This window comes from Elgaria multicarinata, chromosome 21, assembly GCF_023053635.1.
Source record: "Elgaria multicarinata webbii isolate HBS135686 ecotype San Diego chromosome 21, rElgMul1.1.pri, whole genome shotgun sequence".
In the NCBI taxonomy this organism is placed as follows: Eukaryota; Metazoa; Chordata; class Lepidosauria; order Squamata; family Anguidae; genus Elgaria; species Elgaria multicarinata.
In genome coordinates this window covers 1,041,749-1,055,024 of record NC_086191.1, presented here as the reverse complement: position 1 = coordinate 1,055,024, position 13,276 = coordinate 1,041,749, and the positions used below count along the sequence as shown (strand labels likewise).

Below are 13,276 nucleotides of genomic sequence, written 5' to 3'. Positions count from 1 at the left end.
ACCATGTGCAGGATGGATTTTAAAGGAACTACGGCAGTGTGCTGCAACATGGCTAGCAGCCGTGGCACATGCCCTAATCTGTTACAGGGCAGGAATCCTGCTGTTCTGTAACCATCTGTCAGGGATGCTTTAGGGGTGGATTCCTGCATTGAGCGGGGGGTTGGATTTGATGGCCTTAGAGGACCCTTCCAACTCTACGATTCTATGTTTCTAAGCCTCTCCTGTAGAAGCTCAGTAGGAGTCGTCCACGTCCCTTGGAGAAAGAGAGAAAGCTGCCATTAGAGGATACTTCTGATGTTGGTGACTTTAGCATTAGGACCAGTGGTCAGGTTTTGTCTCCCACTTTGGGGTTTGCTCCACTCCCTTAGAAATCGGCAAGGACCAGTAGCTTAGCTCTTTGTTTCGTTTATTCATTTAGTACATTTGATGGGCGGGGCGGGGGAGAGTCTGAGGAGGCAGCCTCGCCTTCATAGAGGGCAGGTGAGGTCCCCAGCCAAGGTCGGCACCATGCAGGGCTGGACTAGCATGAATGGAGGCTCCTCCTATTAAAACAAATTCTCTTCATATAGAAAAAAAAGTCAATTCAAAGAGAAGGGGACGCTGGAGCCCGTTCCCCGGCATGCTCACCTTCAGTGTGCAGAGAGTATTGTTTTCTGTCAGAATCTTTAATCATGCTGGCCATCTGAAAGACTCCACCTGAGGCACGGGCTGACCACCTCTTTTGCTGCTTGTGAGAACGTGCCCAAAGGGTGATGGGCTTTCTCCTACGGGGAAACACTGGGGCCCTTTAGCGTGATGGATCTGTGTGCCTCTTTGTCCCTGTTTTTCACGAACTCCACCCCAACTTCTTTTAAAAAATCCCCCCTCCAATGCACAGTGGCGCTAGCTGTGAGCCACATCAACGCCTCCATCCGGAGAGGGGTAGCGGAGGAGACCGTGCGAGCCCTCACTAACCCTGAGGCTCAGCTGCCGGACGCCTTCCCCTTTGCCGCCGAGCTCTACCAGCGAGAACTGCACGCTCTTCAGCGGCAGCATCCACAGGTGAGTCGACATGATGGAGGACTTCTCTCACCTGGATTGTGGGCTTTTCCACAGGAGGTTCCACAGGGCCTCTGTCTCTCCTCTCCTGCTGCCTTGGGCTGCTGGCCCATTTCCTCACATCCAGAAGCCATGTGCGCACCACAATCCTGCAGGAGCCCCCAAACAACCACAGAATGTGCCATTGGGCTCCCCAGATTTGTGGGGCGGGGGAATTGTTTGTTTAATTAAGTTTCTAGCCCTTATGTCTCTGAAGATGTGATTGCAACAAATGTGTGGACAGTCAGTGCCTGCTGAAATCTCAGAAGCCTGAAATCCCCCCACAACATTCTGCCCCACTGGTTGGAGAGAGCATTTCAATGCACAACCTCCATGACCTTTCCAATTTACAAAATCAGGATAATATTTTTCAGAACAACGATAATTGCAGAATACATTATACAAAATGAGCCAGGTTACAGAACTGAGTTTTCTTGGTGGCATAATTTAATTTCCTGGGTGCCAAATTTTAATATTGGTAAGAGAATGCCCCCAGGCTTGCCTGTGCCTGCAGATATAGCCATGGTAAGTCGTGACGGTGCCTACGGGACCTCATGGAATATGGGGGAGGGGGCAGCCTGCCTGCCTGCCTGCCTGCGTCCCGCCCTCCGCCTACAGCTAGCCCCGCCTACAGGGGGCTCAGCTGGGTTCATGATGACAACAACTTGAGTCCCCTGTGAACACTTTCGCCTGGCAGGGTGAGCTGGTCCAAGAGGAGCTCTTTGTTGCCGTGGAGATGCTGTCTGCCGTGGCGCTGGTCAACCAAGCCCTGGAGGATGGAGATGTTTGCGGCTTCTGGAGGAGCCTGGCCAGTCCTGGGTTGGGCCTGCCGGAGATAGAGGAGAGCGGTGCACAGCGGTAAAAAGAGCTCTAGTCTCTCTCTCCCTCCACCCCACCCTGCCCATGTAGCTCAGAGTGTTTGAAACCAAACCCCTTTGCAATGCTGTTTCCAGAGCTGCAGGTTGAGTCACAGACAATTGCAAACTGAAGGCACTCCCAATTCCTCTTTCTTTCTGTGTTTAGAATTTTGCACTATATGTCTTATAGAGCATTTTGACCACCGCCACCACCCGCTCCCACCCCGGGGCTTGTTCACCCGTGTAAGTTGCACCTTTTGAATTTTCACTCTGCCCCTGTTCAGACGACACACTAAGCCACGGGTGGTTAAGCATTTTAAACTAAACGTTACGGCTTAGCGTGTGAAGCATTCCGAACCATGGTGGCTACGTAACCATGGTTTAAACACACTCACTCACCATTTGCTGCAAAAGGGTTAGCAGCCTAACCAGGGCTTAGAGCGTTGTCTGAACAGGCCCCGTGTTTGATAAAGGTATGACCTGTCTTCATAGAAGACCCTGTATCTGAGGCCATCTGGGAGTTTGATCTCTCTGTGGCGTTGAGCCATGACTTGCAGTTGCCATCAAAGCCCCAGTAAGGGCCTCAGGCCACACTGATGGCCCTCCTAGTCCAGCGTTCTGGTTCCAGCCAGATCCCTCTGGGAATCCCACAGAAATGGCATTTCCCCTGGGTCTGCATCTCCCCATTGCCCCCTGGAGATGCCATCTTGTATTTTGCCATGATCACCCCTGGAGTCCACCTGAGTGAGCTTGCCCTCCTGTGTTACGCTCCGCGTTACCTGAGCTCTGCAATGTGTCCAGTTCTGAGACCTGAAATGGTGGTGGCTCTACCAGCCAAACAACATTGCTTTCCTTCTCATGGGGAAACACCCCCTTCCTTGTCCAGGAATGGCCAGCCCTTGTTTCTGGAAAATTCTACGCAATTCCTGCCCGAACCTACCACATGCTTATTTGGAAGCAAGCCTCACTTGGTTCAGCGGGTCTTATGTTCTCACATTCATGTATAAAGTCTTAATTTAGTTGCAAACTAGTCTGTTTTGTTCTAGCAACTAATTAGTTTGGCCACTCTCACATTTTCTCATTTCACAATGGGAAGCTTCATTTAAGGCAATGATTTGAATTGGCCTTTTTAAAAAATATATTTTTAAATTGGTGACTTCAGTTGTCTTGGTCTGAATCAATCCACAGTGAAGGACGTTTTACAACCGTAGAGGCCAGAAACCTATGCTTAAAACAACAAAAGCAAATGAAAGCTCTCTCACAAGCCTAATGCCCTTTTTCTGAACTGCAGCCTGTGTGCACAACCCTCAGCGGTGGCAGCGGTTTAAGGGGGATTGCAAAATACTGGGCTAGAGTCTACCTAGAGTATATCTCCTGGAATCCCACTTTATTGCAGTGGGTTTACTCCAAGTATGACTAAGCCTGGATCCAATCCAATGTCCTGCTTTGTTTTCACTTTTTCCCAGTTACTTTGATGACTTGTCAAAGCAAAAGAACCGATCTCGGGAGGTGAGGAACGACTTCCTGAGCTGGAACGACATCCAGGCTTCCGTGCGCCGTGTGAACGTCTCGGTCGAAGAAGAAAATGAGAGTAGGCTGCCTCTTCATAAATGTGTGGTTTGAAATGGGGGGTGGGGCGTGTAAAAGCCCCAGTGGCCAAATCCAGCCCTGCAGGGCTTCTTGGGGCTTGGCCCCAATCCCAGGTGACACGTGGCCAGAGGGCTCCATCACACCGTCTCCTGCTGAGTGAACTAGTGAAGCCCCGCTCCCTGACTCCGCCAAGGCCTTGGTTGCCATTGCAGGAGAAGGGGGTCAAGACACCTTTCTGGCTTGGGTGGGCCGCGTCTCTGCTGTTGGCCTTTTAGCCCTTTGTCAGGGGGGAAACATGGATGTGGGAGCAACGTGAACCTTTGACTGCGACCCACATGTCGGCTCAGGTGGTCTATTTTGGCCCCCTGGGATGGAATCTCGGGAAGGCCTTTTTGTGTAGAATTTCTTGTAACAGCTGCGACCGCCGCCTCTTCCTCCTCTGCCTCTTGGGCGATGATGATAGCACTCTTCAAATACTTGAAAGGTTGTCCCACAGAGGAGGGCCAGGATCTCTTCTCGATCCTCCCAGAGTGCAGGACACGGAATCATGGGCTCAAGTGACAGGAAGCCAGATTCCAGCTGGACAACAGGAAAAACTTCCTGACTGTTAGAGCAGTACGACAATGGAATCAGTTGCCTGGTGAGGTTGTGGCCTCTCCCACACTAGAGGCCTTCAAGAGGCAGCTGGACAACCATCTGTCAGGGATGCTTTAAAGTAGATTCCTGCAATGAGCAGGGGTTGGACTCGATGGCCTTGCAGGCCCCTTCCAACTCTACTATTCTGATTCTAGGGCCAAAACAGTGTGTGTGAAATGGTCCCCTGGGTTCCGTTGTTTTCAGACTTTGGGGAAGCCTCCTTTCCACCACAGCCGATAGCAAGCAAGTTCAAGCTCTTAGCTGGTGGAAGTCCTGGCAGGAGCAGTTTGAGGGGTGGAAGAGCTTCCCCAAAGATCCGTCCACTGAGCCAAATGCAGCCCACCAGAGACTCCACGGACCTCTTTTGCTGCCTGTCTAGGATGGTGAAGGGATGACCCAAAAGTGCAGGGTTCTATTTTTTTTTGGCGAACAGCCATTGCAACTTCCCAGCGTTTCAGTATTATTTTATTTATTTATTTATTTATTTATTTATTTATTGCATTTCTATACCGCCCAATAGCCGGAGCTCTCTGGGCGGTTCACAAAAATTAAAACCATTCAAAGTATAAAACAACAGTATAAAACCATAATATAAAATACAATGTAAAAGCTCAACCAGATAAAAACAGCAGCAATGCAAAATTACAAATTTAAAACACCAAGTTAAAATTTATTGATAGACTGTTAAAATGCTGGGAGAATAAAAAGGTCTTCACCTGGCGTCTAAAAGCATATAATGTAGGTGCCAAGCGAACCTCCTTAGGGAGCTCATTCCACAGCCGTTTCAGAAGTACAAACACCCTGAGATTCAGTTTCGAGATAGAAAAGAAACCTGAAAGTTAAAATCTTAAAACAAGGAACAGCCTAAGAGCCTGATAGACCAACAGGTTCCTTAGATGAAAGTGTTCCCACGACAAATAACTGCCAGGTCTGAGATAATTTAATCAGACCCCTGCCTGTGGCTATTGACCAGCAGCTTCTTTAGGATTTTGGCCTTGAGCTCAGCCTCACCAATAATCAGTTCTGCAATCTCCCTGTTGTGGTTTACAGAAATCCTCGCTGTCCGACTGATCAACGAGGCTCTGCAGCAGGAAAGCCCCGAGAAAACCCTCCGCGCGCTCTTGCTGCCGTCTGCCAACTTCCATGATGTGGCGCTCCCCATTGCTAAGCGTTACCATGACGTATTGACCAGGATGCTGAGACGGAAAGCCCAGGTAGGAGAGGGAGAAAGAAGAGGCTGAAGCTCAGGGTGGGAAAAGGCAAGAGTCCTGTGGCGCTCCGGGCCGGTGTGTCGTCTTTGTCCAAATCCATTTCCAGCCACCACCTCGAGATGATTGAGGAAGGAGGATGCTTTCGTGAATTCCAGCACAGCAAGAGTGGCTGGATGAACTGATGTGGGATTGTGTGCGTGTGCAGGCGGAGGGGGGGTGGCGGCGGCTGTACTTCATCCCTTGGTGCACGTGGGTCTCCCTGCTCCATTTTATCATCAAAATGGCGCAGGGAGATGGGTGAGGTGAGAAAGAGGGAATGGTGAACCTCTCAGCCAAGGGGTGAGTTGAATCAGGCTCTCTCCTGGTCCAGCCCTCAACATTCTAGATCACGCTGGTTCTCCACAAATAGAGCATTGGATCAATCACTCACCATCCTGGAAATCTCAGCCTTCGTTTTTTAAAATAAGCACATTTCCAGGCCTTCTGGATTAGAGGGCCCACCTGCATGCATGTGGGCCGTGACGGGTGGAACCTCCAAGCCAGAATGGGGATCAGTAAGGCTGCCACCGGGGCGGGGGGGGGGCCTTCGTTGCTCCTCCCTCTTCCCTTTGACGAGTGCGGTGTCGCAGTTCAAGTGTTGGGTTTGGGAGGCAGCGCTGTGCGAGGAGAGTCGCTGAGAATCGAGGAGGGAAAAGGTTCAGCCGTTCGCCTTGTGCCGGTGGCAGCGTGTATTCTGAGTGTGTCCCGCCCAGTCCAGCAAGGGGGGAGGCTCAGTGCCCCCCTGACATAACATGAGCCCAGGATTGAGGTGCAGGGTCTGGCTCCCAGAGCCAGCCCAAGTGCGTGACGCCCTGCTTTGGGGAGGCCCTTCCAGGGTGTCATGCGGAGCTGCCTTTGTGCCTTCTGCTCTTCTAGGTGACTGGGGACGCTGGAGCCATGCTGTGGTGGGAGGAGATCCAGGAGGGCGTCTCCGTGGCCAACCAAGATGATGAAGCGGCAAAGAGAAGTACGGGCGCTGTGGCCTCTTTGGTTTTCCTGCCTCATTCTGAGCCGCAGACCTCAAGTGAAGGGGCTGCTGTTTGGGCCCTTCCTAGAAGTCTGAGCAAAGGGGGCGATCGGGTGCTCCTTTGCAGGGATGCTACAAATCCTATGAATGTGAATATGGGCTTGCAAACCTGGGGGCGTCTCCAGGCCTCAAGTCCTGTTTCAAGATGGAGACCTGGTTCGCACCACACAACAACCCACCCTGGGTTTCTACAGGGTGGCTTATTTTCCACAAACAAGTCAGCCTGAGGAGCCATGGCTTGTTCTTGGGTTGTTCATAGCTTCTAATGATGTCCGAAGCCGGCAGGACAACTTTATCATGGGTTATCGGGAGCAGCGAGAGGGACACCCGGCAAGAGCGGCAAAAACCTCTACTGCTCCTTGGGCTATCTCGAGTGCCGCCACCATCCTTGCTCATCCCTTCTCAGTGCCCTCTGCCCTGTGTCCTACAAATCAAGAAGAAAGGATGCCAGCCAGCATCTTGGACACAATGGCCATTTATTTTCCTGGTCCTGTGCTAGTGGACAGGCGTGAATGTCCGCTGGGGGGAAATTTGCACTATTTCCCTCTCCGTTTTATTGCTTTGCCATGATATTTGTGGGTGTGTTGCTCTGTAACCCATATGTCTATGTGACAGCTAGCAATGGAGACCAGTGGAGAGAAGTGGCACGAAGGGGGGTGCAAGGGGGAGCTGCAAGAGTCCGGCGGCTGCAAAAACAAAAAGACTTTAGGTGTGGGTGTTCTTACTTGCGTAAAATGTGGAGCAGCCTTTTTTTAAAAAAAAAATACAGGAAGGGTTCATGACAACAACAACTTGAGTCCCCCGGGACCCAGCAAACCCCAGCAGACCAACTTCAGAAAGGGTGCTGCGGTAGAGACCACGGAAACTAGGAATTGTGCCGCAGAGGTGCCTGGCAGACGTGCTGGGAGCCGTTGGGGCAACTGGCAGAGGAAACGAGCCTCGGCAAGCCGCAGAGCACCGACCGCCTGTTTGATTATTCCTTTCTTACTGTCTTTTATTCTACAACGCTCAATCGCCGAAGCTCTTAGCGAGCCAAGAGCCGAGCCGAGAGGGTCACCTGGTCTCTCTTGTTTTGCTTTCCCCCTTCTGCCCCTTCCTGCAGTGGCCCTTGGAATCGCGGCCATTAACCAGGCCATCAAGGAAGGGAACCCGGCACAAACGGTCAGAGTCCTGCGCAATCCAGATGTGGGCCTCTGTGGCGTGGTGGCGGAGTGTGCTGGGGCTTACCAAGCACAGCTGGGGGCCGTTATGGCGGCCCGAAAACCCCCAGGTAAAAGAGGGTGCTTTTTTTGTTTTTATGCTGAAATTCAAGCACTTAAACCCCACGTTTCCTTACACCGCTCTGACCTTCATTCTCATTTTTCATCCTAACTTGACATCCAGGGCACTCAAAAATGCCCTGGGTCCAGCACACGCTGAGAGATGGGATGGGCTATTTCTTCAGCCTGCAGACATTTGAAGGCTCGTGGGACCGGCCTCGTCCCTGCGCCCTTAATATGACGCACCTCAGCCGGGAGGAAATCCAGGTAGGGGGGGTTGTGTGAACTGGGGGCGCCTCTTCGGAGACGGAGGTGCCACCTCACACACAGGCACCATCTTAGACAAACATCCTGTTTTCCTTAAATATTTTTTCCATATGCTGATTTATGCAGATTAATTGATTTTATTTCGTTGACCAAAATTTCCTTTAGCCTGTGACAGCCTTACATTGGGGTGGGAGGCTGCTGTTGCACCGTGTCCTGCTTTGTGGGTCCCTGTGTGAACACAGTGCTGGACTAGGTGGACCCTCGGTCTGATCCAGCATCAGGGCTCTTCCTATGTTCTTGAGTTCTTATGTTTAATATTGTGTTGCTGAGTTAGACAATTATTTCATTTCATTTATTACATATCTATACTGCCCAATACCACAGCATCGTGGGTGGTTTGCAAGATTAAAACCTTAAAAATACAATATTGTAACATTATGTAAAAATCATTTACATGCAAACATAAACACGTGTGTGTGTGTTGGTGTAAAACCCTTTAACATCACAGCTACTGATGAGGGCAAAAGCCAAAATGTTTATCTCTAAATATATTTTGAAGTCATTCTGTTAATCTATCATTCATACACACACACACACACACACACACACACACACAATTGTAACAATCAGCAATAAGAAATCCCAGGACCTGTTGAAACCCCTGTCATGTGTTGCCAATGCTTGAGAGTAGAGGGTCTTACCCTGGTGCTGAAATGATGTCAGTGTTGGCCCCAGGCCAGCTTCACTGGGAAGATTGTTCCATAATTGGGGTGGGGTCACCATGAAGAAGGCCCTCACCCTCGTTACCATGCCCTGAGCCTCCCGCTGAGGAGGGCCTCAGATGATGAACCGAGTATATGGATAGGTTTGCACCTGGACAGGTGCTCTGCATTGTGGTCTTGAGTCACGTAAGGCCTTATGCGTCGAAACCATCGCCCTGATTCGGGCTCGGAAACGGACCGCCCAATAGCTGAAGCTCTCTGGGCGGTTCACCAAAATTAAGACGCAAGGTACAGCATAACATATAAAATAAGGACGTTTAAAACTACAATGTAAAAGTACAACCAGAATAAAACCTAGCAGCAATGCAGAGATGTAAGATACAGGTTTAAAGCAGCAGAGCTAAAAGACTAGGATGCTAAAATGCTGGGAAAATAAAAAGGTCTTCACCCGATGCCGAAAGGAGTGCAGCATAGCTGCCAGGCGGACCTCTCTAGGGAGCTCATTCTACAATCTCTGGCCGCTGCGTTTTGCACACGTTGCAGATTCCAAATAGTCTTCAAAGGCAGCCCCATGTAGCAGTAGTCTACTTTGGAAGTTTCCAGAGCATAGACTACTGAAGCCAGGTTATGCCTGTCTAGATAGTTGCATAGCTGGGCCACCAACCGAACGCCACTGAGGCCACCTGAACCGAGGCGTATTATTGTGCTTTTAAACCTTTAATTCTTCGTCTGTGATTGATGTCGCCTTTCCCTGGCCAGTTTTCTCTTGTGTTTGTCAGCTCAGCTATTTCTGAGAGTGGGGAACACTGGTTGCTTGGCAACTGCTAAGGCAGCCCACCCCCCTTACTACCCTTGAGTGGCAATGTGGGGAAAACCAGGCCAGGAGGGGAGGGGAGGGGATCCACCCAGTGAGATCTGGGCTGTGTGTGGTGTCGGGTGAGCGGCAGCCCCCTTTGAGCCAGGAGCTGGATGCTTTCCCGGAGAGGGGCTGAGGAAGCTGGAGGGGGTCTGAAGAGCCCCCAGCCGCCTTTCCCCAGCAGTGCTAAACTAAGCCTGGCTCATCCTTTGCGGCTCACTCTCCCTTGTGTGGGAGGTGGAAGAGCAGGGGCAGCGAAGACGAGACCGGTGGTGTCCTCCACCTTTCTCTGCCGCTTCCGCTTCGTTCTCAGCAGTCGGAAGCCGGCATCCCCAGGGCCACCCTGGAGGAGTCTGGCCCGTGGCCAGGTCCTGAGTGCGCTTCCCGCTGTTTTTCTGGGTTTGGGCCATTCCTCACTGCCATCGCCCTGTTGACCCCTGGCCTCTCTGTGCTTCAGGCCACCATCGCTGGAGTGACGGTTGCCCATGATCGGCGGCGCCTGTGGGAATCCAGTGCCCGGCTGGTCACCCGACTGCAGGCCCGGATGAGGGGCTTCCTCGTCCGCCAGGAGTTTGCAGCCCGGCGGCACCTGTTGTCAAGGCAGGTGCCAGCTGCTATCAAAATCCAGGTAGGCTGCCGCTGCCCAGATCCTGGGAAGTTCCACATTCAGATCTCACTTTTGCTGTGAACTTGCCGAGTGTCCGTTCGCCCTCAGCCCCTCACCTGCAGTATGGGGGTGACGTGGTTGACTTCTAGCTCAACGGTCGAACACTTGTTCTGCATGCCAAGGGCCCCAGGCCCAGTACCTGGCAGCAACTCCAGGGGAAAGGGCTCTGGGGGGGGGGGGGGGCTAAGCAGCCTGGCCTAAGGCCCGGCGTTCCGGCCCGACAGAGCAGCTATAAAGGGCGCGCCAAGGTCTGGTATGTGAAGCCACATGCATGCAAAGCATTGTGGGAGAGGCCACAGCCCAGTGGCAGGAGTTACAGCAAATAGGGCAGCTGAGAAAATCACAGTCTGACTAAAGATGTGTGGTGAGGCAGGATTTGAACCCAGGCCCTTCCACCTGCTCCCATTCTGTGTACTCACAGGCCTACTGGCGTGGATACCGTCAGCGGAGAAGTTACCTGGAAAGGCTGAGGCATTTGAAGGAGAACACGGGCGCCATTGTCAAGGTAGCAGCATTGGTGTCGCCTTGGCGGTCTGTGTTGGGGCTGCTCTGCGGGAGGGGAGGGGCTTCCTGGGGGCTTGATCCAGTGGCAGAAAATGACCTTGTCCTCCCTGTGCCCCTTCCTGCTGCGTTCAGATCCAAGCGTGGGTGCGGTCGCGGCGTGCGCGCAAGCAGTACCTCGAGCGGCTGCGCTACTTCAAGAAGAATGTGAGTGTTTTTGCGCCTGAGCATTTTGAAATGGCCGTGCTGGATCACACCAGGGGCCCATTTAACTCAGCCTCCCACCTTGGCCGGACAGAGGCTCCCAAAGCAGCCACCCGCAGGGCGTGGAGGCCACTCCCGATCGCACAGGCCCTGAGCTTCCCAGTGTGGCTCAATGGCCCCGGGGAGGCCTCTGCACCACAAGTGTGTGTGTGTGTGTGTTTCTTTAAAGCCATCCTAGGGCCTGAGGGCAATGAAAGGAACATTAGAGATGACTTTCCCTTCTGATAATGAATGGTAGCTTTATTCGTCTTGAGCCTCCCATAAGAATTTCTGCAGAGTCATCATTCTATTGAGCTTTTACCATTTAGAAATCATTTTTTACTGACCAGGTACATGCTCGCCTAATCTGACGGTGCGTGCGTGCTCATTTAATCTTTGTAACCCAGTTCCTTTATGCGCTCTCTCTCTCTCTCTCACACACACACACACACACACACACACACACCCTGCATCTGATGTGGCACAGTACAGCCTCGCTCCGCTTTCCCTCGACCCATCATGTCCCCGCTTGCTGTTGGGTTACGTGTTCGAATGACCTTCCCTCTTCTTGTGTGTATTGGCAGGTTAAGGCTGTAATTAAAATCCAGGCGTTTGTGCGAGCTAATAAAGCCCGGGAGGATTACAGGCTGCTGGGTAAGAGCCCAGTTTCCATGCAGGGGTTTGCAGGGCAGGCTGTGGCTGGGCTGTGGGATCCCCCTAAAAGTGCGTAGTGGGCAGGATCCCGCCCTCTCCTTTCCACCTGCCCCCACACGCCACCCAGGTGGGTTCTCGTCTCTGGTTTCATGCTCTGCTCCCAGAGCCCTCGTTCGCTCTTCCTCTCCTCAGCTCCGTGCTTGGGAGGATGAGAGAACGGCAAGGGCAAAGCAACAGCCTAGTTCTGCCTCTGGGGAGCCTCCGAGGCCCAGAGCGCCTGCTGGGATGATCCCGCCCTGGTGGGCATGTGGGCTGCCTCCTGCTGTCCTGCGGGGTAGGAGCGCTCGCCCCAGTGAGGTTAGCAGCTGGCACAGTGGGGCCCTGATCTCCTGTGCGGTGCCTGAGGCTGCCGTCCTCCGTTGCCAGTGCACAGTGAGAACCCTCCGCTCAGCATTGTCCGTTGCTTCGCCCACCTGCTGGAACGGAGTCAGCGAGACTACTGGGAGGAGCTGGAGCTGCTGGAGCTCCAGGAGAGTGTGGTGAGGGGAATCCGCTGCAACCAGCAGCTGGAGAGCGACCTCAGCCTCATGGACATCAAGATCGGCTTGCTGGTCAAGAACCGGATCACCCTCCAGGTCAGGAAGGGTCTCTGTGGGGTGGGCGGATCACGGCCAGGGATGTCGAGGGCTGCGTGCAGGACGGAAGAGCCGGGATGCTGCAGGGTGCGTGTGTGTGCGTGTGTGCAATTTCTTGCTTTTTGACATCCGTCTCCCGGGGCAGGAGGTTGTCTCTCACTGTAAGAAGCTAACTAAGAAGAACAAGCAGCAGCTCTCTGACATGATGGGCAGGAGCAAGGAGAAGGGACTGAAGGCGCTCAGCAAGGAGAAGCGGAGGACCCTGGAGGCCTATCAGCATCTCTTCTACCAACTGCAGGTCCGTTGGCATCTTCCTAGAAACAGGCACGTTGAGGCTGAGCACTCCTGGCTCTAAAGCACGGGGATCCCATGTCTAGTTGTGCCTGGTGGATCCTACGGTCAGGGCTCCTTGGATTCTATGCATGCGGCCATATTGACATCTGACCTTGGAGGGCTCAGTTCTTCCCTTTTGTGAAAAGGAAACTGCACTTCTAGTCCTTGAGTCTGTGGAGATGAGCGATCTCTGTGGAAATTATGGAGCCAGAAAGGGGCGGAGCTTTGTTCTCAAAGGACCAGGCGTTAGATCTGCTCCCTCCCCGTGCTGAGCTGCAGTAGGGTTTATGTTTTAAGAAGAACAAGAGGAGCGCCCGCTAGACAGACCGAGGTGGGACTTGCTAGTCGGGCAGCCTTTTTTCCGGCAGTCTCAAGGCAAGGCCTCCCCCTCGTTGCTTCCGCCCCTGAGCAATGGATGTCCTGCAAGGGGGAGAGACTGTGTCCATTCACCTGCCAGGGTTAATACTCATTGGTCTTCCATTACCCATGCATTGTCTGATGCCCCCCTTTTAAGCCCTAAGCAAGCAACCATCTTGTGGCAAGAAATTTCATACACGTTATGTGAAGAAGAACGTTTCTGCCCATTGAGTATTGGCCAGGTTTGCGCAATCATGAGGGCAGGCATTGTGATTCCTCGCCCTGCCCCCTGGGTGTGTCGCGCGGACCCATTGTTCACATAATTCCCTGTGCTCCTGCCGTCCA

General features: G+C 52.7%; 1 protein-coding gene across 1 annotated transcript in view; it reads left to right on the top strand.

Annotated features, from left to right (window-relative positions):
• The window catches only part of IQGAP3 (IQ motif containing GTPase activating protein 3), a 49,595-nt gene that overhangs the window by 16,040 nt on the left and 20,279 nt on the right, over positions 1-13,276 (top strand). Inside the window, exons 11-23 of the mRNA XM_063145911.1 lie at positions 878-1,041; positions 1,775-1,935; positions 3,401-3,525; positions 5,211-5,374; positions 6,287-6,377; positions 7,540-7,707; positions 7,821-7,963; positions 9,999-10,169; positions 10,630-10,713; positions 10,845-10,916; positions 11,537-11,606; positions 12,033-12,241; positions 12,387-12,539. Of these exons, the coding sequence (XP_063001981.1) occupies positions 878-1,041; positions 1,775-1,935; positions 3,401-3,525; positions 5,211-5,374; positions 6,287-6,377; positions 7,540-7,707; positions 7,821-7,963; positions 9,999-10,169; positions 10,630-10,713; positions 10,845-10,916; positions 11,537-11,606; positions 12,033-12,241; positions 12,387-12,539 (1,775 nt within the window). The remainder of the gene's footprint in view (positions 1-877; positions 1,042-1,774; positions 1,936-3,400; positions 3,526-5,210; positions 5,375-6,286; positions 6,378-7,539; positions 7,708-7,820; positions 7,964-9,998; positions 10,170-10,629; positions 10,714-10,844; positions 10,917-11,536; positions 11,607-12,032; positions 12,242-12,386; positions 12,540-13,276) is intronic.